The 26,592-nt window shown below is 43.9% G+C and overlaps 1 protein-coding gene and 2 non-coding genes across 3 annotated transcripts in view; 2 read left to right on the top strand and 1 right to left on the bottom strand.

Moving 5' to 3' along the window:
- Positions 1-1,152: 1,152 nt before the first annotated feature.
- Positions 1,153-1,224, top strand: TRNAP-CGG (transfer RNA proline (anticodon CGG)). Its single transcript has one exon. It is a non-coding gene; the product is annotated as a tRNA-Pro (tRNA).
- Positions 1,225-1,912: 688 nt separating this feature from the next.
- Positions 1,913-1,984, bottom strand: TRNAP-AGG (transfer RNA proline (anticodon AGG)). The gene has a single exon. It is a non-coding gene; the product is annotated as a tRNA-Pro (tRNA).
- Positions 1,985-8,163: 6,179 nt separating this feature from the next.
- Positions 8,164-26,592, top strand: part of MPZL1 (myelin protein zero like 1) — a 64,415-nt gene continuing 45,986 nt past the window's right edge. The window contains exon 1 of the mRNA XM_017867595.1: positions 8,164-8,467. Within this exon, the coding sequence (XP_017723084.1) occupies positions 8,377-8,467 (91 nt within the window). The 5' untranslated portion in view covers positions 8,164-8,376. The remainder of the gene's footprint in view (positions 8,468-26,592) is intronic.

Raw genomic sequence — 26,592 nt, 5'->3', positions numbered from 1 at the left:
GGGCGGTCGTGGGGCGGGGGGAAGCGGTGAGAGCAGTCCGAAGGCAGACAAGACGAGCTAGACCCCCAGGCCGGGAAACCACACCCGCGGGAGACCCCGCACTCTAGCTCCTCTGGGCGGAAGGGCCGCAGTGCAGGCTCACATTTTTTGCTGGATGCGAGGGAGAAGACCGGGCCCACTGCCACTGCCCTCTCTCCTCCAACCTTTCAAGGTACCAATCTTCTCCCCCACTCTCCAGTCCCTTTTATACACCCCAGCCCCCAGTTCTCCCACCCTCCAGGACCTCGGGAGTTCCTAGACCAGCGCCACCGCCAGCTCCTAGCCCTGTGGACTTATGTGAGCGACTTAACATCTCTGAGTCTCAGTTTCGTCATCTGCAAATGGAGATACAATGGCACCTAGGTGATTATTACGAATATCAGGTGAGTTCAATACAAGCAAAGGGCTTAGAAGAGTGCATTACCCCCAAATGAAGGTTCGGGGAGTTAACTTCATATTCACTGTTTCGTCTCCCACCCTTTCTTAGCTAGGATTCGGGTGTAACCTTCCCTCGCCCGGGTTCCCCATCCTCATTCACTGACCCACTCGTGGAGCGAGCGGGCCCAGCTCTGCGTGCACTGACGCGCTGGGCGGGGCGTGGCCAAGTTGCAGAGGTCCCTTATTTCTAAAACACTCTTGCATTCTTACGCTACGTTCAGTTCAGCGTAAAAGGAATCCATTGCTCTGTATCCTGGTCAGGCCGTTCTTCCAAGTCCTGGTGGTGTTTTTGCCCTCTCACCTGGGCGGGGGACCTGGCACCGGGCTGCGTCCTGAGGCGCCCTGTCCCCCGCGTACTTTCCTCAGCCTGTACTCCCGGCGCCCGCCAACACTGCGAGTGGAACCGCCGGGGCCAGCCCGGGCTCCGGAAGGCGGCTTCCGGGAGCGCGTGAGAACCTGGAGGCCCCGCCGGCTATGGGGGGTTGGAACGGCCGGACCAGGCAAAAGCCTGTCCCTCCCTGCTCCTCCACGCGGCGGGGCGGTAAGCGCTCCGGACGAGGCTTAGGGAATCAGAGGACACGCAGTAGAAGGGTGGCAGGTCGTGGTTGTTCGGAACGTGAGGCGAGCGGCGGAACAAGGCTGAAGGGAAGCGCTGAGAGCAACCTTGCCGAGAGCGGCTCGTTGGTCTAGGGGTATGATTCTCGCTTCGGGTGCGAGAGGTCCCGGGTTCAAATCCCGGACGAGCCCAGGCTTTTACCCCCCCACCTACACCCAAAATTTAAAAACAGATTTTTCACCCCTGTTCCCCACATATTCCATTCAGAAACTTAAATGAAAGCATACTGGTCCCATGAGCTCGAATGTTGATCCCCTTTGTGTTTTGAAGCCAAGGACCATGTGAGCCCAATTAATATAACATATGGTTACTGTACCCCCAAGGGCAACGCATTCAAATTGCTTTGTACCATGTAAAACACACACTTGAAAAATAGACGCCTAGTGCAGAATCCTGTGCACGCCTTTAACTCCTCCAAACGAGCAGGGGGCGTCATGGATTAGCAGGTCCCGGGGTTCGGGAGTGAGCATTTCCGAGAAAGGGGGCGCTCAGGAGATACCCCTACCCCCGGTGCTCGGCACTGTCGTGGATGGGTTTAAACTACGCCATAGGCAACCAAGAACAGATCTCCCGATGTCTCTGTACACGCGCTGCACCCAGGAATAGACAGGTAGGAACAACGTTTTCATAGTACAGTACTACATTACTAGCAAACTCTTTGCATTTTCAAAATGAGGCCTTTTAATGGTATTCCAATGTGGAGTGTGCTCCAAGTTTCCAAAAGTCTAAATTTTGTGTTTTACTCTGACCAACCTGTGTTTATTACGTTTAGTAATCTATCCCCAAAACATGCACTTAGGAGGTTCTTACTCCAAAAGAGGGCTCGTCCGGGATTTGAACCCGGGACCTCTCGCACCCTAAGCGAGAATCATACCCCTAGACCAACGAGCCGCCGTAAGTGCTGGCTTTCCGTCATCGCTGAGGAATGCATAGCTAGTTAGTCCGGCGCCCTCATGTGGTTGTTCGCATGTTAGGATTCGATCTTTCGGTTGTGTTTGCTTTCTATAGATTATGCGTTTTCAATTTTCTTTCTTTTCTGTTTTGCTCTTTGAAAATCAGTAACACAGAATAAAGCAAAGTAGTTGTCACTATCAGTATAATATCGACCTGTTATTTCGAAAACTGTAATTTTATTTCTATTCATGGCTAATAAATGGCTCTTAGTGTGGGACAATGTCACTGTGGCAGATTCCAGACTCTCTCCGTTACTGGGTTCTGGATGTTTCATTCGTTCTCTTTCGCACTTTTCTATAATGTTAAAATCTCGGTTTCTTGCCGATATTTTTTATTATAGTATTCAAAGACCCACCTATCTAGCCTTGTGAATTCCCATCTCTGTTTTTACTCAAAGTGTTCTCTTCAGCTGGAAACCTGTTTGCTTTTGGATAAATCCCAAACTCTAACCTTCCCAGAAAAAGATCCTTTAACGTATCAAAACCAATTGTATGTGGTAAATAACTGGGTTTCAGTCTTACCTCCTCCAACTGTAACTTCCTAGAGTGCAAGACACCTACACCAACACTGAATTGTACTGTAGAATTGGCAACCAATTGTGTGATTGCTGTTCGATTGTCCCAATATCTTTAATTAGATATAGTAGGCATGGCTTCCTAACTATATTTTAAATTCTTTTTTTTTTTCTTTTTTTGAAACGGAGTCTCGCTTCGCTCTTTCGCCAGGCTGGAGTGAAGTGGTGCGATCTCGGCTCACTGCAGCCTCCGCCCCCTCCGCCCTCCAGGTTCAAGCGATTCTCTACCTCCGGAGTAGCTGGGATTAGAGGCGCAGGCCATCACGCCCAGCAAATTTTTGTATTTTTAGAAGAGACGGGTTTCACCATGTTGGCCAGGCTGGTCTCGAACTCCTGACCTCAGTTTATCCACCCTCCTCGGCCTCCCTAATAGGATTACAGGCGTGAGCCACTGCCCCCCGCTAAATTTTTTTTTTTTCTTTTTTCTTTTTTTTTGCGACGGAGCCTCTCTCTGTCGCCCAGGCTGGAGTGCAGTGGTGCGATCTCGATTCACTGCGAGCTCCGCCTCCTGGGTTCATGCCATTCTCCTGCCTCAGCCTTACCAGTAGCTGGGACAACAGGCGCACGCCACCACGCCCGGCTAATTTTTTTGTATTTTAATAGAGACAGGGTTTCACCGTGTTAGCTAGGATGGTCTCGATCTCCTGATCTCGTGATCCGCCCGCCTCGGCCTCCCAAAGTACTGGGATTACAGGCGTGAGCCACCGCACCCGGCCCTAAATTCTTAAATACTTAGCATTGAGGCTTACCATAGGAAAGCTAGTGCTCAATGAATAATTCTGAATGGTTACAATTTGTCCCAAATTCCTTAACAATAGAAATTTTAGGTGTTTTGTTTGTTTGTTTGTTTGTTTTTTGATACAGGGTCTCACTCTGTCACCCAGGCTGGAGTGCAGTGGCATGATCATGGCTCACTGCATTTTAGTACTTTTGTTACCGGAAAAAGGGGTCTTCACCCAGAACTGGAGAGAGGGTTCTTGGATCTCGTGCAGGAAAGAATTCAGGGTGAGTTGCAGAGTGTAATGAAAGAAGCAAGTTTATTGGAAACGACTCTGTTACAGAGCAGGACATCCTCAGAAAGTAGGAGGAGAAACACCCTGTCCTTAAGTTTTTCTTATATAGTGATCTTACCTATGTAAAATCTAAGCTAAGCTGTGCCTACATGCGGGTGAGCAGACAACATGACAAAATTTGTTACTCTATTGATTTAAAGAGGACAATTATTGACATTGTAGTGTGTGAATACATAAAAGCATAGCTATGATTATCTTAAAGGCATATATTGCTGTGGCTATTAGGACACTTGGACCTTCTTGCTGTTGTAGGAGTCCTAGATACCTTCAGGCTGTTTCCTTAACTATAAACATCCCATGACTATGGGTCATGGCAGGCACGGAGTGTGCCTTCTTAGTCCTAAAATGGAGCCGAACTTAAAATGGCGTTATTCTAGCTTTCCTAGAATGCTGCTTCCATATCACGTTGACAAACACGTTGATAAACAGTAATTGTGAATTGTCATTCTAGCAAATAACCAACCAGGTAGGAAACGAGTAGACAGAGTGACTATCCTAAATAGACCCATTCATTAATTTTATTTCATATGTCATGCATTCATCGGTTTATTCATTCATTCATTTCTCATTCTTTTTTATCTTTTTCCGAGACAGAAGTCTTGCTCTGTCACCCAGGCTGGAGTGCAGTGGCACAATCTCAGCTCACTGCAATCTCCGCCTCCCGGGTTCAAGCAATTTTCCCGCCTCAGACTCGCCAGTAGCTGGAATTACAAAAGGCCGGCACCAAATGTATTTTTAGTAGAGACGGGGCGGTGGGGGCGGAGCGGGGGTTTTCGCCATGTTGGCGAGGCTGTTCTCGATCTGACCTCGTGATCCGCCCACCTCGGCCTCCCAAAGTGTTGGGATTACAGGCGTGAGCCACCGCGTCCGGCCTGCTCATTTTTCAACAAACATTTAACACTTACAAGTACTGTGTGGCCGACTTCAAACTGTCAACTTTCTTCCCATGGTTTGACAACAGAAAATTATAGAAAATCTAGCACTGTCTTCACCCTTCTTTGTTTTATTTCAAACTGCCCTAACTTGAGTCTTCAGTTCTTAGGGCTCCAGGAAAGGAGGGAGGATAAGAATACCTTGTATAATGTTAACAAGTTCTAGATTGCCAGGATAGTGTATTCATCAAAATCTAACTGGAAAAAAATATGCCCTGCACACCTAAGAAGTTTATACTGCTTTTCTCCTTAAAATGAGGAAGCCATAGAATATAACTGGTTAGAGAAAATAATGTAACCACTTCAGATATCTGAAAGCCTCAGTCTCAAGAAGTCTCCCTGCTCTCTCTCTTTTCCCATTTGAATTTACTATCGCTATTATCATCTTAGGTTTTTTTCCCCAACTTCTGCTTCTCTCTAATCATTAAAAGGAACTTGTCTTTTACTCGGCAGACCAAATACTTGAGTATTTCATTCGACTGTCATAACAATGATGCAGAAAGACTGACAATAACAAAACTCAGAATATCGATTACTTCATTGGCAGTGGGAAACATCCTTATTTGGTAGGAGGAATGCCTGCGCTATCTTATCTGTCCAGGCACATGCTTCCCTAGAATTAGGTCCTTGTGAAGCAGATGTAGTACACAGATGGTTGCAGGGCCCAGGAAGACAGTGCATCTTGAGGAAAATTTTATCCCAGCTACAGTGAATTTAGAAGTCTGGCAACACAGCCTTCTCCTGTAAGAATTAACACCTCCCTAAGGACCCTTTTACCCTTGTTCCCCCGAATTGGTGTCTCTGTGCCCAGGGGAAGGAGACACTAGAACTCTAATTTTCCAATTTTCAAAATTTTCTAGCAACAATGCTTCTGGATTAAGACATTCTTTGTGAAACTGATTTGGCTTCAGGCAAATCTTTCTCAAGGTGGCCCAGGATTCCTCTTTGAATCTGTCTGATTGTTATCTGAGGAGTCAAATTCTCAGGGTTCCTGGAACAACACTCACATTCCAGTTTTCCCCTAGCAACAGATCTTGAAGACAAGGATAGACAGGCTAGAAATTGAGACTCTTTTTCTCTTGATTATACTTCTCATCCAATTTATACCCAGTCTGTAATTCTTTTTGTGAAATGTCTCTCAAATCCTGTCTTCTTATCCCCACTGTCAATACCTTATTTCCTGCCCTCTTCATTCTTGCCCTGCTGCAGTGGTTACCTTTTTAAAACACAGATCTGAACTTCGTACACCCCTTTCACCACTCTCCACTGCCTCCAGAAAAAACAACTCAAGGCTCTTCAAAATATGACCACAGCCTCCTTTCCTGGCATTCTCTCTTCCCCTCTTTCCCTCACTCCCCTCTTCCCCTCTTTCCCTCACTCCCCTCTTCCCCTCTTCCCCTCACTCCCCTCAAGTTGCAAACCACAAAGCATTCACACCTAATGTTTCTCACACTTGGTAGGCGGCTTCATTTCTCCATGAGTGTGCTTTTCCTGTTTTCTCTCTGGTGAACTTTTATTCATCGGTTCTCTGAGTTTTCTTTTTCTTTTCCTGTTTTCTCTCCGGTGAACTTTTATTCATCCTTGGTGAATCTTTCTAGATGCTTCTTGGGCCAGTGGATTTTGGGAGAGCGAGGTATATGTGGCTGAGGTACATCACAATCAGCAGAGAAGCTTTAAACACTGCTGAGTGTCACTGTCTGTGCTGGCTTTGGGTTTCGTCCTTATTCACTCTTTCTTTTTTTTTTTTTTTTTTTTTTTTTTTGAGACGCAGTCTCGCTCTGTCTCTATCGCCCAGGCTGGAGTGCAGTGGCGCGATCTCGGCTCACTGCAAGCTCCGCCTCCCGGGTTCATGCAATTCTCCTGCTTCAGCCTCCCGAGTAACTAGGACTACAGGCGCCCGTCATCACGCCAGGCTAATTTTTTGTATTTTTAGTAGAGACGGAGTCTCGCCCTGTCGCCTAGGCTGGAGTGCAATGACGCGTGATCTCCTCTCACTCCAATCCGCCTCCCAAGTTCAAGCGATTCTCCTGCCCCAGCCACCCGAGTAGCTGGGTACAGTTGGGCAGCGCGCCACCATGGCCGGCTAATTTTTTTGTATCTTTTAGTAGAGACAGGGTTCACCACTTTGGCCAGTCTGGTCTCGAACTCATGACCTCATGATCTGCCTGCGTTGGCCTCCTGAAGTGCTGGGATTACAAGTGTGAGCCACCGCGCCTGGCCCTCACTTTTACAAATGTAATCGAGTACTTGTTTGTGTACACCTAGTAGACGATGTGCTTGTTGGGAGTAAAGCCCAGGTGTTCTACATCCATGGTTCAATTAATGCATTGGTATCTTTTCCAACCTATGGCATGTAAGACACACTTCAAAAGGATCTGCTGACAGAAACAGGGCGAAGTGGTTCTGGTATTTTTTTTAGTTTTTTTTTTTTCTAATGTTCTCATAATTTTGCTGTACTACAATGTTAGCTAAAACAGCACAGCTATCAGGAATGGCATTAAGACTGACCTTAGACAAAACCCTGAAGTGAGAGGTTGCATTTTGGGTTCTCACCATACTCTTCCCCCGCTCTTGTCCTAATTGTCTAAAGCTTGTTTCCCTGCCTCACCGTATCAGCCTCCCACCTGAATCTGCCCTGTACCTCCTTCACACTCATCTTTCTTGTGCCCTGTCCCTCCATTTTTCCCTTTTGTAAGCCATTTTCATAAGAATCCTTCCAAATACTTCCCCTACTGATTGGACAACCCGTAGGTGGCAGACTGTTCTGGGCCAAGGCAACCAAGTTGAGCAGGGCCAGCAATCAGTGTCGGGAACTTCTGCAGGGCACTTCAGAATCAGTGTCGGGGAACTTCGGCATTCTATTTTTCACGGACACAGGCAGGAACACTGACATGCAAAAGCAAAACAATCAAAAAGCATTTTTATTTGTTTTCCAGGTAGTAGGAAATCCGAGTTCCAGATTCCCATCCTTCTGAAGCCAGGAGGGAGGTTCCTAAGAGGAGGTCAGGACAAAATGGAGACTTCTTTTTAAACTAGCAGATTTCGCAAATTGCGACACATACATTATCTAGTCCACGCAAAGGACAGGCCTTGGGGACAGGGCAAGGGGAACGTGTTCCACCTGGACGACTGAATTAGAAGTCTCTCCCCCATCAATTGAAAGCCTCACTATTTTTCATTCTGTCTTTTCTTTCTTTTAAGGTAAATGAATTGCTTCTTTTACGTTAGGTGAGGCCGGCAGAGACCAAGAAGAGCTGAAGCGGAGGCGAGGTTAGTACCCAGCAAAGACCCGTGGCGAGGTGAGACAATAAAGAGGACCATGGGACTGGACCCTGAGAAAGGCAAAGGAGACGCTGGCTGGCCCGTAGGCGGACAGCCACGCAGGCAGGCGGAGGGCTCGGCTCGGCCTGGGACCGCTGCAGACCCGCCCTCCGAGCGGGGCCAAGCCGCCTGGGTGGGACCGAGGAGGCGGAGCCTTCCCCGTGGACGGGTGATGGACAGCCTGTCTCTCCAATCGCGTCCATAAAGGGGCGCGGGCAGGCCAATGAGCGGACAGCGAGGGCCGGAGCCGGGCTGAGGCTTGGGTGCAGAGCTGGCGAGCCGCGGCTGGGGCCGCGGTAGGGAGCGCGGCGTGGAGGTGCCACCCGGCCCTGGTGGCGGAGAGATCAGAACCCTCTTCCCCAAGCCGAGCCAACCTCAGCGGGCACCGGGGCTTAGGGGCGCGGCGGCGGCGACTGCAGCGGCTGGACGATGGCAGCGCCCGCCGGAGCCGGGGCGGTGATTGCAGCCCCAGACAGTAGTCGCTGGCTGTGGTCGGTGCTGGCGGCGGCGCTCGGGCTCTGTGAGTGATGCCAGGACCAGGGCTGGGGCCGGGGAGGGGGGCTCCCGGGCCCGGCACACGCCCCTCGCAGGCCAGGCGCGCGTGCTGAGACCCCAGGTGGGGAGGGGGCGCGGCCTGCGCTCTCTGGGGCCGAGGCAACCCAGCCCATGGGGAACGCGGGCCCCCGCGACGGGCCAGGAAGGCGCAGAGCCTCTTTCTTCTCCTTCCTGGATCCTCGAGTGCGGAGGAGGAGGGGAGAGCGTTCTATCTTGCTCCTTCCCGGGGGGCGGTCCGGGGGAGCGGGCCCGGCGGGCGACTGCGGTGAGCCCTCGGGGCGCCTCCTGCCCCCTCCTCACGGTGACTCTGGATCGTCTGGGCCCTCCCGGATTCTGATTCGGGAACTAGGGTTCTGGCGTTCTCCACCTTTGGGGGGTGGCGGAAGGTTGCAGGTTTTTCATTTGTAGGGCCTTTGTTGGTTCGTTTCCTGTTAAGCCAGGGTTTTGTTGTACTTGTAAGTTCCCTTTCCCATGCTCTCATTCAGATTTAAGTCTCCTTAATAAAAGAGTCCTGGAATCTCATTTGTCTCATTTCCGTGGTCTGCAAAACGCCAATATAAAATATTGTTACTTCTAGGTTAGAATGCAAAGAGCTTGGAATACCAGTGAGATGGCCTGGCTTAAAAGAATTTGGTCAAATCCATCATGATTCCAGACGTAGCCACCATAATTTGATAAGACATAGAACATTAAAAAGCATAATTTTCCTAAAGGAAAAAAAAAGCTCCTTTTTCTTACCAAATATTGTGACTCAAGCTTAAGGTAAACCGTGGGCTCAATTTATGGGAATTGGATGAGTTGTTTTATGGACATCTGAAGTGGTATCTGCCACAGGACTTTTCTGTGTTGTTCAAAGCAAAGTACTTGTTGTCTCCGAATTCGGTTAAATAATAGTTATAAAGAGGGCCAGCTGCTAAGAAACCACGTAGATTTTTTTTCATTCCCTTTGTTTTCGAAATGTCAGTTGCATCACAGTATCTGAATACCAGAGTTTACTCAGTAATTTCTTTCTTCATGGAAAAGTTATTAATATAATCCTTGGACCAGGGAAACTAGGTGAAGTTCTGTTGGATCACCAACTGTTCCACTTAAACAGTGATTCCAGGGGCTGTAAAGCATAAAGGTAAAAGTCTCTCTACCCTCCAGAGGTTGACAGATGATGACACACTTTGTATAAGACACAATCCATTCTGTATTTTGTCTTAGAAAAAAAGGTTAAAAGTGTGTTTGGTGGTGGTGGTATTTGTGTTTAATCAAACAAATAGAAAATAGCCTAAAATTAAGATTTATCAGAAATATGCTTCAGACAATTATTATGCATGAGAGGTCAGACATTGCTATGGAGGACAAAGCAGTTAGGGTGATCTTAATTAAAATCGGGGTATTAAACGTAGCAGGAGTGCAAAACTACATAGTAGTGGAAAGGTCGCTAGAGTAATAGCCCCATACACCTTGGACGTAATTCTTTAGTAATGAAGATGAATGTTGATATGTGAAAATCAACAGCTGATGTTATTGATTCAATTTAGAAAATTATTGTATCTAAAATTCTTGCCAAATCACCGTTTTTCTGGTCATGGATACTGCACATAAGAGTTCATCTTTTACAGGAAAGCTTCTCAAGTTTTATCAAGACAGTTATTCAGCAAACATTTACCAAGCACCTTTTAAGTGTTAAGCACCAAGCTACTCTAGGAAAGAGAGTCCTCACCTTTGAATAATTTGCAATTCAGTGAGAGAAACACTGTGAAAAGTGCTATAAGAAGTCTATTTTTTTCCCCTGCGGCAGGTGGTGGGAGGGTGGGTCTCACTGTATTGCCCAGACTGCTCTGGAGCTGAAACTCCTGGGCTCCAGTGATTCTTCTGCCTTTTCCTCCCAAGCAGCTGGGGCTACAGGTGTGTGCCACTGTGTAGGGTCAGAAGCACATTGGTAAAGATGTACTGTGGAAGCTTGAAGGAGGGTCCTTATCTCAGACTGTAGTTTAGGCTACTGGAGGAAAGGAGTTTAAACTGAGTAGGCATGGGGGAGGGGCAGAAGTACCTACAGAGTTATGAATGAACCTGTTGGTAGTTCAGTATAATGGGAGGTTGGACTGTATATAAGGGGGATGGTGGGAGTTGAGGCAGGAGAGCCTGCCAAGGGCACCAACTTACAAAAGGCCTTGTCTGCCACACTTAATCCAATGGGGATTTCTCTGTCTATTGAGATGTGAAGGATGGCTCAGAGTGGGGTGAGGCTGAAGCCAGAGAATGCAGAGGACCATGTAATAATCCAGGGGAGGATGATGAAGATCTGAATTCAAGCATTGGGCCATGAAGAGAGGACACATATTCATGGGCCACTCAGAAAGTACATTTGGTTGAGCTTGGAAACATTGATGCAGGCTTGAAAGAGGAGGTGGATAAAATGATCATAGGTTTTGGGCTTGGGAAGCTGGGCATATTTTTGGCCTTTTCACAGATGGGGAAATAGGAGTCTTGGGGGAAGAAGATGATGGAGATAATTTTGAACATGTTGAGTCTGAGATGCGGGTAAGACATCCAAATGGAGATGGGCAGAAAACAATTGGATAGATAGTTCTGGAGGTAAGGAGAAAGTTCTGGTTGGAAATGGAGATTTGGAGAATTATGTGGCTAATAGTTAAAGCTTGGATTGTTTGGATGAGGTCATCCAGGGAAAATGCACTGAAGAACATAGCAGAGAGCCAAGGACAGAGTTCTGGGGTATATGAAACCTGAGAAAGAGGCTCTGTGACTAAGAGAAAAACCAGGAGAGTTTGGTATTTCAGCATTGTCAGATGAAGAGAGATTAAATGTGATAAGAATTCACTGAATTTGGCAATTGAAATGAGCACACAGTATATGAGGACTAAATCTCCATAATTTGTACCATCCATTTCAGTAAATGGAACCTGCATACATCTAATTGTGCAGGCCAGAAACCTAGGGTCCATGCCTGATTCTTCCCTGTCCTTCACATCCAATCAGTTCTCCCGTCTTTAAAATGCATCTGGAATTGATGTTTTTTCTACCTCCACTCCTAGCCTTTTACTCAAAGTCATCATCATTTCTTGCCTATATTACTGTGATAGCCTCCCAGCTGCTCTTCCTCTGTTTCCCCCCTGGGAATTTTTTTTTTTTTTTTTTTTTTTTGGTTATGGAGTCTTGCTCTGTCTTACCCAGGCTGGAATGCAGTGGTGCAATCTCAGCTCACTGCAACCTCCATCTCCCAGAGTCAAGTGATTCTTCTTGTGCCTCAGCCTCCCAAGTAGCTGGGACTACAGGCGCATGCCACCATGCCTGGCTAATTTTTGTATTTTTTAGTAGAAACTGGGTTTCACAATGTTGGCCAGGCTGATCTCGAACTCCTGACCTCGTGATCCACCCACCTTGGCCTCCCAAAGTGTTGGGATTACAGGCGTGAGCCACCTCACCTGGCTGATTTTTCAATTTTTAGTAGAGACGGGGTTTCACCATGTTTGCCAGGTCTGGAATTCCTGACCTCAAGTAACGGGCCTGCCTCAGCCTCCCAAAGTGCTGGGATTACAGGCATGAGCCACCATGCCCAGTACCCCGCTTGGTTCTTTTTAATCCATTCTTTACAAAACTGCAAGAATGATTTTGTTAAAATGCAAATCAGATCATGTTGCTTTCTTGTTTAAAATCCTTAATGGCTTCCCATTGCACTTGGAATGAAATCTAAACTTCCTATAGCCTAAAAAGCTCTTTGTGATCTGGTTTCTGCCTACCTCTGTGACCTCAACTTGTACCACCCACCACCCCCTTCTCACTATATTCAAGCCCCCCTGCCATCTTTCTGCTCTGTGACGCCCATTCCCACCTCAGGGCCTTTGAACTAGCTGTTCTGATGTTGCCCAGGGCTGGCTCTCTTTCATCATGGAGCCTTTAACATAAGTTTCACTTCTTTAGAGAGACCTCTCTGACCACCTGATTCTAGGATACTTGCCTGTTACTATTTGCTGGTTTGCTGTTTACTTCCTTATTGTAATTTCTATTTGGTTTTTCTTCTCTTTTTTTTCCCTCCATCAGAATCTAGGACAGACAAAGCATCTATCTTGCTTATAGAAGTTTCCTAGTGCTTAACATAGTGGATATGGTAGATGCTAAAAATATTTGTTAAATGGCAGTTGAGGCATAGGCATGTCTTGACAACAGTTTGTTAGGAGTTTGCAATATGTAGTTATGATTTAGCATGGTATAAGTAGGTACCCAATATGTGTTTATGCAAGAAGAATATTTTTCCCAAGTGTGATTTCATGCATTGCTTGATTATTTCTCATTATCAGTTCCCTTGGCCTTTTACTTGTTTACTAGTTGGGATAGTAAAATAGAAACTTAGTCCTATAAAATATATTTTTGTTTACTCCAACTCCAGGATATCCACTAGGCTTAGATGCTGCCAAAAGAAAAAGATAAATATTAAGTGAAAGACAGCTATATGCAAAAGTACATAAAATGCAAATTTGTGTTTTTACTAAGTCTAATTTATTTACTTATTCAACTTAAATGAACACCTACTAGGCACCAGGCACTGTTTATGTATGGGATGCAGCAGGGAGCCTAGATGCTAGTGAGAAGTGACAGACAGGAAACATCTACTCAAATAAATAATGCCAAAGGACAGATTAAATTCCCGACAGTCACAACTTTTAAGAAAATATGATTGATTTAATATGAAAATTTGCAGCAAATTTTTAAAAAATGGAACATCTTATTTGTATTACAAGATATTTTTAAAACTTACAAGGAATATGTTGTAGGATTTCTTTAAAGGTTGATCTTTCCCACTGAGTTTTAAAAATGTGATTTAATTGGGAAAAACATAGCTTTTCAGAAATATTGCTGTTTCCCCTCCAGCCAGTAGATGCTGGTCTACCTCCTAAATATTTCTCACCATCCCCTTTGCATCCGCACTGAAGGTAATGTAGTACAGCCACAATCACGTCTCTCCTGGATAATTAGAGCCTTCTAACTGGAGCCTGAGTATTTTTGAATTGTATCTTTTATCTGAGAATTTGAATTATTTGTGTAAGACATGCATCTCATATGTATCTCAACCTTGGAAAGATGTCTAATCTTGCTCTCTAAGACCACAGATGTCATTTTAAAAGGGAGAGTAAAATGGTAAGCTTTGGCATATAATTTATTATAAATTAGTCTTTAGCCCCATCGAAGGCAATATAATTATTAGAAGAACTAGAAGCATCTCCTGAGGTCTCAAGTGTCATATGGCTCTGAGACTTAACCCCTAAGGCTGGTGTTAATATATTAAGCCTTCATGTATCTTGAATGATATTCCTTTTTTCCTTTTCCACTCTTACTTTGCTGAGTCTTTTGACGTTAGCAGTGCCCTAGAGTCCAGACAAAAGTCTTTGGAATTTTTGCTGCTGTAAGAAAGCAGAGGTCAGTTGACTCCGTTCACCATAGTGCATAAATTGAGAAATTGTAGTTGTCTCCTGGGCTATTTATATCTTTGCCTTTAAAACCCTTTATTTATTCATTATCTCTCTTTTTTTTTTTTTTTTGGAGACAGAGTCTCGTTTTGTCACCCAGGCTGGAGTGCAGTGTGCAATCTTGGCCCACAGCAACCTCTGCTTCCCAGGTTCAAGTGATTCTCCTGCCTCAGCTTCCTGAGTAAGTGGGATTACAGGCATGAGCCACCACGCCTAATTTTTTTTTTTTTGAGACAGAGTTTCACTCCTGTTGCCCAGGCTGGAGTGCAGTGGCATGATCTTGGCTCATTGCAGCCTCCACCTCACAGGTTCAAGTGATTCTTCTGCCTCAGCCTGCCAAATAGCTGGGATTACAGGCACCTGCCACCATGCCTGGCTAATTTTTTGTATTTTTAGTAGAGACAGAATTTTGCCATGTTGGGCAGGCTGGCCTCCAACTCCTGACCTCAGGTGATCCACCCACCTCAGCCTCCCAAAGTGCTGAGATTACAGGCGTGAGCCACCGCACCCGGCCCTAATTTTTTTTTTTTTTTTTTGTATTTTTAGTAGAGATGGGGTTTTACCATGTTGGCCAGGCTGCTCTCGAACTCCTGACCTCAGGTGATCCACCCGCCTGGGCCTCCCAAAATGCTAAGATTACAGGCATGAGCCACCGTGCCTGACCTATTCATTGTCTTTCAATGTATGTGGCTACTGTAATTTTTTATTCACTTATAATTTTTTCTTGATCCCATTAGGCCTTTATCCAAGATGATTTCATTGATAAATCTTCCTTCAGTATGTTTTTTCTTCTAAACTCAGAGTCTCTAGAAACCGTGATACCTTTTGATACCTCTGATCTTATTGTCAGAACATAGAGCTTGAGTAATTTTTTAGCAACAGTGATACATTGAATGCAGTACTTAGGTTTAATTGATTGGGGTTAGAAATGGCAGTATGTCTTTGCCTATCCTGTGTATTGCAGATAAGATTGCCCCATAGAATGAAATTCGTGACTTAAGTTTTGTTAGGAGCATGGCTGCAACCAACTGAACAAACCTTGATGAACTTGCAATGAACATTTTTTTTATATTGGGACCCTGATATTCTACTTTGAGATCTAGGGAGTTTATTATGTGCATTTTAAAAGATGCTGTTATTGGCCGGGCCTGGTGCCTCATGCCTGTAATCCCAACACTTTGGGAGGCTGAGGCGGATGGATTGCCTGAGCTAAGGAGTTCAAGACCAGCCTGGACAACATGATAAAACCCCCATCTTGACTGAAAATAAAAAAAAATTAGCTGGGCGTGGCGCATGCCTATAATCCCAGCTACTCGGGAGACTGAGGCATGAGAATCACTTGAGCCTGGGAGGCAGAGGTTGCAGTAAGCTGAGATCATGCCACTGCACTCCAGCCTGGGTGATAGAGTGAGACACCCTATCTCAAAAGAAAAAAAAAAAGACGCTGTATTAAAATTCAGAAATGTGTTCTTTTCTCTCCAAACATTAAGTTTACAATGTGAAGTTATATAAATTTAACATAATCATGTGCTTCTTCCAGATAACACTTGGTAAACTTGAAAAGATGAAAAGTTATAAGGTGTTATATTGTCAGTTTAGCTTCAATGAGAACCTAGTGACCCTGTGGCCAGACAGTGTCTAATAGTTATTCTTTAGTCAAGTCCAGGTTATCATTGCTGTATACGTTCTTCCAAAGGGTGTTGCTGAGGATTAGGAAGCATAGATAGAAGACTCAGGTTCCTAAGAGAAATGTGGTAAAATGCAAATATTTGAAATCTCCTAGATGTCTGAAAAGGGCAAAGAAAGAGAGTGAGTGATCAGTTACGGAGATGTTTTAACTTCTCCCTCTCCCTTTTCTGTTTCTTAGCCCTTAGAAGTTAGGGCAGAGAACTAGGTTCATGTTATATCTTCTGCTCTGCTCTCATTTATTGAGTGCTTGACTATGTGCCACGCCTCTGCTAAGCAGTTTACTTGCATACTCCTCACAGCTCTGTGCAGTAATTATTTTTATTAATTTTATAGATAAGAAGACTAAGTTTCAGAGAGATTGTGTAACTTGTCTAAGATCACACAGCTAATATATGGTAGAGTTGAGACTCCAAAGCACATGTTTGCAACCACTCTGCCATATTATGGAATTTTTTCTTCAAAGTCTCTAAACATTTTGGGGAAGATTCTGGAATATCTTTAGTGTTTACAGAGTAGCTTTTTAGCTGTCCTGGGGTATCCAGATTTCTTCCTCTTTGGAGTAATGTTGTTTGTGCCAAGATCCCTCCTGCCTTGATACTGCTGACTCTGTCAAAGAGAAATAAAGCTGCCGTGTTGAAGCCATCCTCACCAACCATGCAGAATCTCTTTGTGCCACCCAATACTCTGAATGCTCCTCAGGGATTTTTAATGATGTTGGGTTTTTTTTGTTTGTTTGTTTTTTGTTTTTTGAGACAGAGTCTCTCGATACGGCCCAGGCTAGAGTGCAGTGGCACGATCTCCACTCACTTGCAGCCTCCACCTCCATGGTTCAAGCGATTCTCCCGTCTCAGCCTCCCGAATAGCTGGGATTATGGGTTCCTGCCACCACACCGGGCTAATTTTAGTATTTTTAGTAGAGACAGGGTTTCACCATGTTGGCCAGGCTGGTCTTGAACTCCTGACCTCAGGTGATCCACCTGCCTCAGCCTCTCAAAGAGTTGGGATTACAGATGTGAGCCACTGCGTCAGCTGATGTGGTTCTTGTAGGTTCTTCTCACTCATACCTCTCCTGCTATCAAGAGCACAAGCATGAATCCATTATACTGAGTATCTGATACCATACTGGGCTCAGAATGGTTCCTTGCCCCTCATTAGCTGACATGACATGTGGAAGAAGCCACTAAGCCTTGACTTTCTTCCTTTGAGATGAGTTCTTCTCTGGAGGCTGTGCAGGTCCTTTTGCAATTAGACTCCTGGCATGCTTGCCCTACAGAATGTCCAAACAGGCCCAGGCATCCAAACCAGAGACTCCTCGCTTGTACCTCTTCTTGGCTCCTCTGCCGCATTGACAGAGGTTCTGTAGCCATGTTATCTGCCACAAGTCAGAGGTCTAGCACTTGTCTGTTAACTCTTGGGAACTTTGAGTCTTGATCATTTTCAGCTATTAGGAATTTAATTCTTTTTTTTTTCTTCAGTGACTGCAAATTTAGAACTCCAGTGAGGCTTGCTGAATCTTGCACACTAAAGAAATTGGTGAATGGATTAATAATGAACAGAGGTGATGCTAATTTATAATCAGGTTGAATAATATGGATTTAAGACCAGAAAATGGGCCAGGTGCAGTGGCTCACGCCTGTAATCCCAACACTTTGGGAGGCCGAGGCAGACGAATCACTTGAGAGCAGGAGTTTGAAACCAGCCTGGCCAACATGATGAAACCCCATCTCTACTAATAATGCAAAAAATCAGTTGGATGTGGTGGCACGCACCTGTTATCCCAGCTATCTGGGAGGCTGAGGCACGAGAATCGTTGGAAACTGGGAGACGGAGGTTGCAGTAAGCTGAGATGGTGCTACTGCACTCCTGCCTGGGTGACAGAGTGAAACTGTGTCTCAAAAAAAAAAAAAAAAAAGGATTAGAAAATGCTAAGGAGGCAGGAGGATCATGTGAGGACAGAAGTTTAAGACTGGCTGGGGCAAAATAGCAAGACCCCATCTTTACAAAGTAAAAATAAACCAAAAAACAAATTATAGGTCCACAGTTTTTTTATCTGTAACTCCAAAGCCATAAAAACTTTGAAAATTAAGTTTTTTCCTAAGCTTGATACAAATTCTTTGGCTGCAAAATTCAATCTGAACTAATAAGATACTGTTTACAACTGTGATCCTATTTGGTATGATTAATTGTATTTTTTAACCACAGAGATATTAATATGTTTGATTGTGGGATGCTGCCCTATACTCTGTTGGGACTATTATATAACATATAGTATAGGTGTTGTATTAATTTTTTAAAATCTGAAAAATTCTATATTCTGAAATACACCTGGCCTTAAGGATTTTTGATTAGCTTGTTGGCCTGTACAGTATCTTATCTCAGAAATTTCCTTCTACTCTTGTAAGTACTAAGAACTACAAAATATTGCCTGGGCAACATGGCAGAACCCCATCTTTGGGAAGATTACTTAGGAATGGAGGCTGAAGTAAGCCATGTTTACGCCACTGCACTCCAGCCTGGGCGACAGAGGGAGACCCTGTCCCAAAAACAAACAAAAAAGTACAAAATACAGTTTAGTTCTTTATTTTTTCATTTTTAGAAATGCGGTCTCACTATGATGATCAGGCTGGAGTGCAGTGGCTGGCTATTCACAAGTATGATCAAAGTTCCCTGTAGCCTCAAACTTTTGGGCTCAAGTGATCCTCCTGTCTCAGCCTCCAAGTAACTGGGACTATAGATGTGTCAAACCCAGCTCATTTTAGTCCCTTTTTTTTTTTTTTTTTTTTTGAGATGAGTCTAGCTCTGTTGCCCGGGTTAGAGTGCAGTGGTATGCCCTCGGCTCATCACAACCTCTGCTTCCTGGGTTCAAGCAGTTTTCCTGCTACAGCCTCCCGAGTAGCTGGGATTACAGGCATGCACTGCCATACTTGGCTAATTTTTGTAGAGATGGGGTTTCGCCATGTTGACCAGGCTGGTCTTGAACTCCTGACCTCAGGTGACCCGCCTGCCTTGGCCTCCCAAAGTCGTTTTAATTCTTTAAATGTTTTGGTCAATAAAGCTAATGTGCTTTCCACTTAAGAGCGTTCATTGAAACTCCTTTAGAAATTTATGCTACTTTGGACTCAGCCTTTTATTCAAGGAATTCTAAATCTGTGAACTGGCACAAGTTTGGGAATTGATTGAAGGGTCCTGACTTTCTGTTTTTATGATTCACATTAGACTTTTGTTCACTTGCCCTAGAACTTTTCTGCTTATATAGATCAAGTAAGAATTTAGTAGGCTTCCTATCTATTTCACTTGTAGGAGTACGGTGACCAACCGATCAATGCCATAGATCTGTGACAATCAGACTTCCAACTGTGCCTTGACTCTGCTGTCCATCATGGTAGTCATGCCTGCCTTGCATTTAGAAGTTCAGTGCTGCCACTTGGCCCCTGTCATCCTACGATCTAATTATTCCCACTGCATTTACATTTCCCAATTTAGTGACAGCAGTTCCCACTGTAAGTTCTAAACTATAGATAAGAGTGTCACAAAATTCTTTTAAAATGCTGGGACTCCCCTCACAGATCTGCTTTTCACAGTCATGTGGTGAAAGGTGTGTCCTCTGGCTGGACGTGGTGGCTTATGCCTGTAATCCCAGCATGTTGGGAGGCTGAGATGGGTGGATCACTTGAGGTCAGGAGTTCGAGACCAGCCTGGCCAACATGGCAAAACCCCGTCTCTACTAAAAATACAAAAATTAGCTGGGCGTGATGATGCTTGCCTGTAATTCCAGCTACTCAGAAGGCTGAGGCACAAGAATTGCTTGAATCCAGGAGGTGGGGTTGCAGTGAACTGAGATCTACCCTGGGTGACAGAGTGAGACTCTGTCAAAAAAAAAAAAAAAGCCAGGCTTCGTGGTGTGAGCCTGTAGTCCTAGCTACCTGAAAGGCTGAGGCAGGAAGATTGTTTGAGCCCAAGAGCTCAAGGCTTCAGTGAGCTAGATTGAGCCACTTCACTCTAGCCTGCAACAGAGCAAGACCCTCTTTCAAAAAAAAAAAAAAAAAAAAAAAGATACGTCCTGTGGACACTCACAGGTGAGTAAGTAGATCTTAAAAGATAAACCCACTGTAACATTCCAATCTCCCTAGACCTTTGAATGTCTTCCTCCAGAGTAAGCCGAGGCAGGCCTGGCGTTTCAAGTTCATTTACTGAGGGCCACATTTTGGTCCATGTTTCAGCCAGCAAACCAAACTGTTAGAGCACTTTCTAACTCCCTGAGTTGCAACATTAAATGCAGAATCTGTAATTAGTGGGCCCATATCGGTAAATTTGGTCTAACCCAACTTGACATTCCCTCCACCATGATCCCATACCCTTAATATCCATTTCCACACATATTCCCCAGATTTCTGTTTACTTTTTTAGAGTATGTGCACCTTCATGGTTCACACTTTGTACCTCACCTTTGGGAGCCTCCTGAGACTTAAGTCTAGTTATAGATCTAGAAGCAAAGAGAGGTGTTGGGGGGAGGTCCTGAGGAGAATCAGCAGTGTCTTGCAATGCAGCTGCCTCAGGGGAGGCTGTTAAAGTTGCCTCAGGGGAGGCTGTTAAAGTTTCCTCAGGCACAGCAGGTTTAATCTCCTCAGATGTGGGTGGATGGCTGCTTCCACTGGCAAAGAAGACTCATAAGAATTTAGTGATTCAATGTTTCCAGCTCCATAAAGGAGTTCCCACATTTCTCCATTCCAATATTCAGGATCCCATTCCTTCCCAGTCAATGCCCTCACTTTAGTAGTAGACACCCTGCAGAGGTTGGGTGCTGTTGTTCAGTCATTCGCAGAATAAGATTCTGGATTCGATTTTCAGCAATCTCAGCTCTGTGGCTAACGGAGATAAGGGTATCTTTCAGACATAAGGTTTTCTGGTCAGATATGTAGTGCTCAAGTTGGGAATTTCAATCCCTGAGCTCATCCATTTCTTTTCTCACTTTGTCCATTGCCATTAGGAGTAACCAACAAATTTCATTATACTCATTAGTTTGACAAAAATCTTTAAAGGTATAGTATTTGTGGTCACCCAGACCGTATTTTTATATGTGTTTGATTAAAAGTACCCAATGGTGATATTTTGCATATCTCTATTGCCACATCATACCCATAAGTGCACTCTTTACTACTGGAAATAGTAATTAGTGTTCTTTAATCCATTAGAGAGCCAAGTCCTGAAACCCTAGAATCAATTCAGAGAACTCATACTTAAGATTCTGCTCCTTTAGAGCCACTCTCAATACCAAAATTAGGATTCTCCAGAGAAACAGAACCAGCAGGTTGTGCGTGTGTATGCACTCTCTTTTTCTTTATATAAATATAGATAGATAATCTATCTATATTTTGCTGGCATAGATACATAGATAGAAAGAGAGGAATTGGCTCACATGATTGTGGAGGCTTATTAAGTCCAAAATCTGCAGGGTAGGCTGGCAGGCTGGAGACCTAGGGAAAAGTTGCAGTTCAAGTCCAAAGGCAGTCTGCTGGCAGAATTCCTTCTTTTTCAGGGATGGTCAGTCTTTGTTATTGTTAAGACCTTCAACTGATTGGATAAGGCACACCTGCATTATAATGGGGGGTAATCTGCTTTACTCAGAGTCCCCCAATTGTAATATTAATCTTACCAAAAAACAGCTTCACAGAAATAACTTATGAATTTTAAAAGATAAGCCATATGTGGAGATCTCAAATTGTGGTTTCTCATGATCATCAACAATTCTATTCTTTGTTGTCTCTATTTTAGCATTTTCTCTTCACATCTCAACTTTGTGCTATCTGACTTCCTCCTTCTCTCACTATTTGACACTTTGATAAAAGGCACCTGATATTGTCAAATCAACTAACCTGTTTCAGCCTTTTCTTTCCAGACCTTTTTGCTTTCCTTGACATTGTTGACCACTTTGATCTCATTTCCTTTGCCTTTGTGACATTACTCCTGGTTCTCATCTCTCTTCCCTGTTTTCTTCAAGTGTTCATCCTCTACCTGTGCCCCAGTGTTGATTTTCCTTAGGCAGGTTCTGCTCTCAGCCCTTTGCTAGTCTCACTGCATGCTTATCTTTGGTAATTTCATCCATTTTTGTTTATTGATAGCGAATATGTGGCAGCTATAGGCATTCAATACATATTTGTTGAATAAATGGTGACTCCCAAATATATCCCCAGTGCTCTGAACTGCAGAATCTTACCTACTGCCCATTACATACCACTGGACATATCCATTTGAATGTCCAGAGGCACCTCAAACTCTGTATGCTCAGAACTCAACTCCATATATCTCTCCTCTTCAAACCGTGCTTCCTCCTGCACGCCACTCGCTATTGTTATTGCTTGCTGCTGTCCTATTTGTCTTTCCCTCAAGTTAGCCAAGCCAAAAATTTGATCTTCATCCTAGAATCCTTCCCTTTCCTTACCTCACCTCCCCAGATTTAGAAAAGTAACTGGGACATAGAAGGAATTCAGGTGTTTGTTGAATGAATTTGGTGGTGTGCAGAGTATTACCGTGCTTTGTTCCTTTGCTAATTGAAAGTTTTTAAGTAGAAGAGCTTTTGAACTTTTAAATAATAATTAAAGCTTTCAAAAATTCTAAGATATGTAGTTTATCTTATACAGATGTAGAAATTGAGCTCTCAAATTCTCTGTATGTGCTGCCTTCCCATAAACATTAAACATTGCCATGACACCCAGAGAAGCCCCAGGGAGGGAGCCTGGTAAGCAGCCATATACACGGGAAATACAGCTAGAGAACTTTTGTTTTGTACCTCACTCTCAAAAGGGTCTGGATTTGCCCCCCATTTGCCATATCCCTGTTAACTGTAGTCACTCCTCTAAACCTCTACTTTGGCTCTCTTTCCTTACCCCTCTTATCTGCTCAGAACCTCATTGCCAGAAAATGTAGCAACTCCAACATGTTACCCCACCCTTCAAGCACCATCTCCTTTTATAGTTTCACTAGGAGAGTTTCTGGAACTCATCAACTCTTCCCATCCCTCCCTGCTTTTGTTTTGCATTCGTTACTTCCTGGCTGCTTCCCTCTCCTGCTCCAACTTGGAGTCCATAGTTCATTGTTATAATCATTCCTTTGTAAAGGTTCCTACTTCCCCAGCCCTTCTGTGTCATCATTGCACTTACTTGGCAATCCCACAGCCCTGGGAAAACCCTACCATCTCTTTTTACATCCTGAAGCATTTGTTGCTTTAATTATTGCCCTCTTTAGATCATTCTTACTACAATACAAACATGACTAGAATTTCTAATCTTAAAAACCTTCTGTTGGTTCTACAATCCTCTTTAGCTACATTTCTGGGCTGTAACTCTTAGCAAATTTTTACAAAAGTGGACTATACTCTTTCTTTGTATGTACACCCTCCCTTCCCACTTTCTTCTGTCCAGCTGTTCCATAGCTGCCTCTGCCACTCCATTGAAACTTCTCCTGTCAGATAGTGATAGTGGTGGTAGTGGTAACTTTAAACCATGTGTACTTTATTTGCTAGGATACAGAATTGTAAATGTGACAGAGAAATACATTTTTCAGTTCATTCAATTGGTAGATTATAGTTAAGTATTTTTGTTTTTTTTGTTTTTGTTTTGTTTTGTTTTGTTTTGTTTTGAGATAGGGTCTCACTCTTTCACCGAGGCAGGAGTGCAGTGGCATGATCTCAGCTCACTGCAGCCTCCAGCTCCTGGGCTCAAGTGATCCTCCCACCGTAGCCTCCCTAGCAGCTGGGACTACAGGTATGTACCACCATGCCTGGCTAATTCTTGTACTTTTTATAGAGATGGGGTTTTGCCATGTTGCCCAGGCTGGTCTTAAACTCCTGGGCTCCAGCAATCCACCTGCCTTGGCTTCCCGAAGTACTGGGACTATAGGCGTGAGCCACTGCGTCTGGTCTACTAATAAGTTTAATCACTCAAATCAGACATTTTGTGAGAATATTTTGCAGAATTTTTAATGATTTTATAGGCATGCAACCAGTAACATGGGCCTTGCACTCACAACCAACTTGAGGTTTAATGTTCTACAGTGATTGTCTTAAAATTCTTAATTATTTTATCTCTCAATTTATATTTTCCATGTGAAAGTAGATGAAGCAGTGGAGTATGCATAGAGGCTTGGAGCCTCAGCTCACATGAAGTCTTGCCTCCTGCCACCTCCCTGCCTCCCAGAGATAGTTTCTTGGTCCACTGCTCTCCCCCGTGCCCCACCCAGCCCTCCCACCCATGAACTTACATGAGTAAGTTCTTTAGTGGTGATTTGTGAGATTTTGGTGCATGCATCACCCGAACAGAATGCACTGCTCACAATTGGTAGTCTTTTATCCCTCACCACCTTCTCACCCTTTCCCCTGAGTCCCCAAAGTCCATTGTATCATTCTTATGCTTTGCATCCTCATAGCTTAGTTCCCACTTATGAGTGAGAACATACGATTTTTGGTTTTCCATTCCTGAGTTACTTCACTTAGAATAATAGTCTCCAGTCTCATTCAGGTTGCTGTGAATGCCATTAATTCATTCCTTTTTATGGCTGAGTAGTATTCCATCATATATATATGTATTCCATCATGAATGAATTAATGAATTAATATATCACAGCTTCCTTTTTTTTGGAAACAGAGTCTTGCTCTGTCACCCAGGCTGGAGTGCAGTGGCACAATCTTGACTCCTGCACTCCCCAGCCAACATGGCAAAACTCTTTCTCTACTAAAAAAAAAAATACAAAAAAATCTTGGTGGTGGACACCTGTAATCCCAGTTACTTGGGAGGCTGAGGCAGGAGAATTGCTTGAACCACAGTTTCTTTATCCACTCATTGATTGATGGGCATTTGGGTTGGTTCTGCATTTTTGTAATTTCAAATTGTGCTGCTATAAACATGCGTGTGCAAGTGTCTTTTTCATATAATGACTTCTTTTCCTCTGGGTAGAAACCCAGTAGTGGGATTGCTGTATCAAATGGTAGTTCTACTTTTAGTTCTTTAAGGAATCTCCACACTCTTTTCCATAGTGGCTGTACTAGTTTACATTCCCACCAGCAGTGTAGAAGTGTTCCCTGTTTGCGATGTCCATGCCAACATCTATTTTTTGATTTTTTGATTATGGCCATTCTTGCAGGAGTAAGGTGATATTGCATTATGATTTTCATTTGCATTTCCCTGATCGTTAGTGATGTTGAGCTTTTTTTCATATGTTCGTTGGCCGTTTGTATATCTTTTGAGAATTGTCTATTTATGTCCTTAGCCCACTTTTTGATGTGATTATTCCTTTTTTCATGCTAATTTTTTTCAGTTCGTTGTAGATTCTGGATATTAGTATCCTTTGTCAGATGTATAGATTGTGAAGATTTTCTGTCACTCTGTGGCTTGTCCGTTTACTCTGCTGACTGCTCCTTTTGCCACACAAAAGCTCTTTAGTTTAATTTAGTCCCAGCTATTTATCTTTGTTTTTATTGCATTTGCTTTTGGGTTCTTGGTCATGAAATCCTTGCCTAAGCCAATGTCTAGAAGGGTTTTTCCAATGTTGTCTTCTAGAATTTTTATAGTTTCAGGTCTTAGATTTAAGTCCTTGATCTATCTTGAGTTTATTTTCATATAAGGTGAGAGACGAGAATCCAGTTTCATTCTCCTACATGTGGCTTTCCAATTATCCCAGCACCATTTGTTGAATAGGGTGTCCTTTCCCCACTTGGTGTTTTTGTTTGCTTTGCCAATGATCAGTGGGCTGTACGTATTTGGGTTTATTTTTAGGTTCTCTATTCTGTTCCTTTTGGTCTGTGTGCCTATTTTTATTACAGTATCGTGCTGCTCTGATGACTGTGACCTTATAGTATGGTTTGAAATCAGGTAATGTGATGTCTCCAGATTTGTTCCTTTTGCTTGGTCTTGTTTTGGCTATGCAGGCTCTTTTTTGGTTCCATATGAGTTTTAGAATTGTTTTTTCTAGTTCTGTGAAGACTGATGGAGGTATTTTGATGGGAATTGTGTTGAATTTGTAGATTGTTTTTGGCAGTATCGTCATTTTCACAATTTTTTTTTTGTTGTTGTTTTTGAGACAGAGTCTTGCTCTGCCACCAGATTGGAGTGCAGTGGCATAATCTTGCCTTACAGCAACCTCTGCCCCCCAGGTTCAAGCGATTCTCCTGCCTCAGCCTCCCTAGTAGCTGGGACTACAGGCACACGCCACCAAGCCCAGCTAATATTCGTATTTTTAGTAGAGACAGGGTTTTACCATGTTGGCTGGGGTGGTCTCGATCTCTTGACCTCGTGATCCTCCTACCTTGGCCTCCCAAAGTACTGGGATTACAGGCATGAGCCACCGTGCCTGGCCTTCACAGTATTAATTCTACCTGTCCATGAGCATGGGATGTGTTTCCTTTTGTTTGTGTCATGTGTGATGTCTTTCAGCAGTGTTCTGTAGTTTTCCTTGTAGAGGTGTTTCACCTCTTTGGTTAGGTATATTCCTAAGTATTTTACCTTTTTTTGCAGCTATTGTAAAAGGGGTTGAGTTCTTGATTTGATTCTCAGCTTGGTTGCTGTTGGTGTATAGAAGAGCTACTGATTTGTTTTCATTAATTTTGTATCTGGAAACTGCTGAATTCTTTCATCAGTTCTGGGAGCTTTCTGGAGGAGTCTTTAGGGTTTTCTAGTTAAACAGTCATATCATCAGCAAACAAGAACAGTTTAACTTCCTCTTTACTGATTTGAATGCCCTTTCTTTCTTTCTGTTGTCTGATTGCTCAGGCTAGGACTTCCGGTACTATGTTGAAGAGAAGTGGTGAGAGTGGGCATCCTTGTCCTGTTCCAGTTCTCAGAGGGAATGCTTTCAACTTTTCCCTATTTGTTATCCAGCTGTGGATTTGTCATAGATGACTTTTATTACATTGAGGTATGTAATGGACAGGCATTCT

Source organism: Rhinopithecus bieti, unplaced genomic scaffold (genome assembly GCF_001698545.2).
Source record: "Rhinopithecus bieti isolate Rb0 unplaced genomic scaffold, ASM169854v2 scaffold_3763, whole genome shotgun sequence".
Lineage (NCBI taxonomy): Eukaryota > Metazoa > Chordata > Mammalia > Primates > Cercopithecidae > Rhinopithecus > Rhinopithecus bieti.
This window is presented reverse-complemented; position numbering and strand designations above follow the sequence as displayed.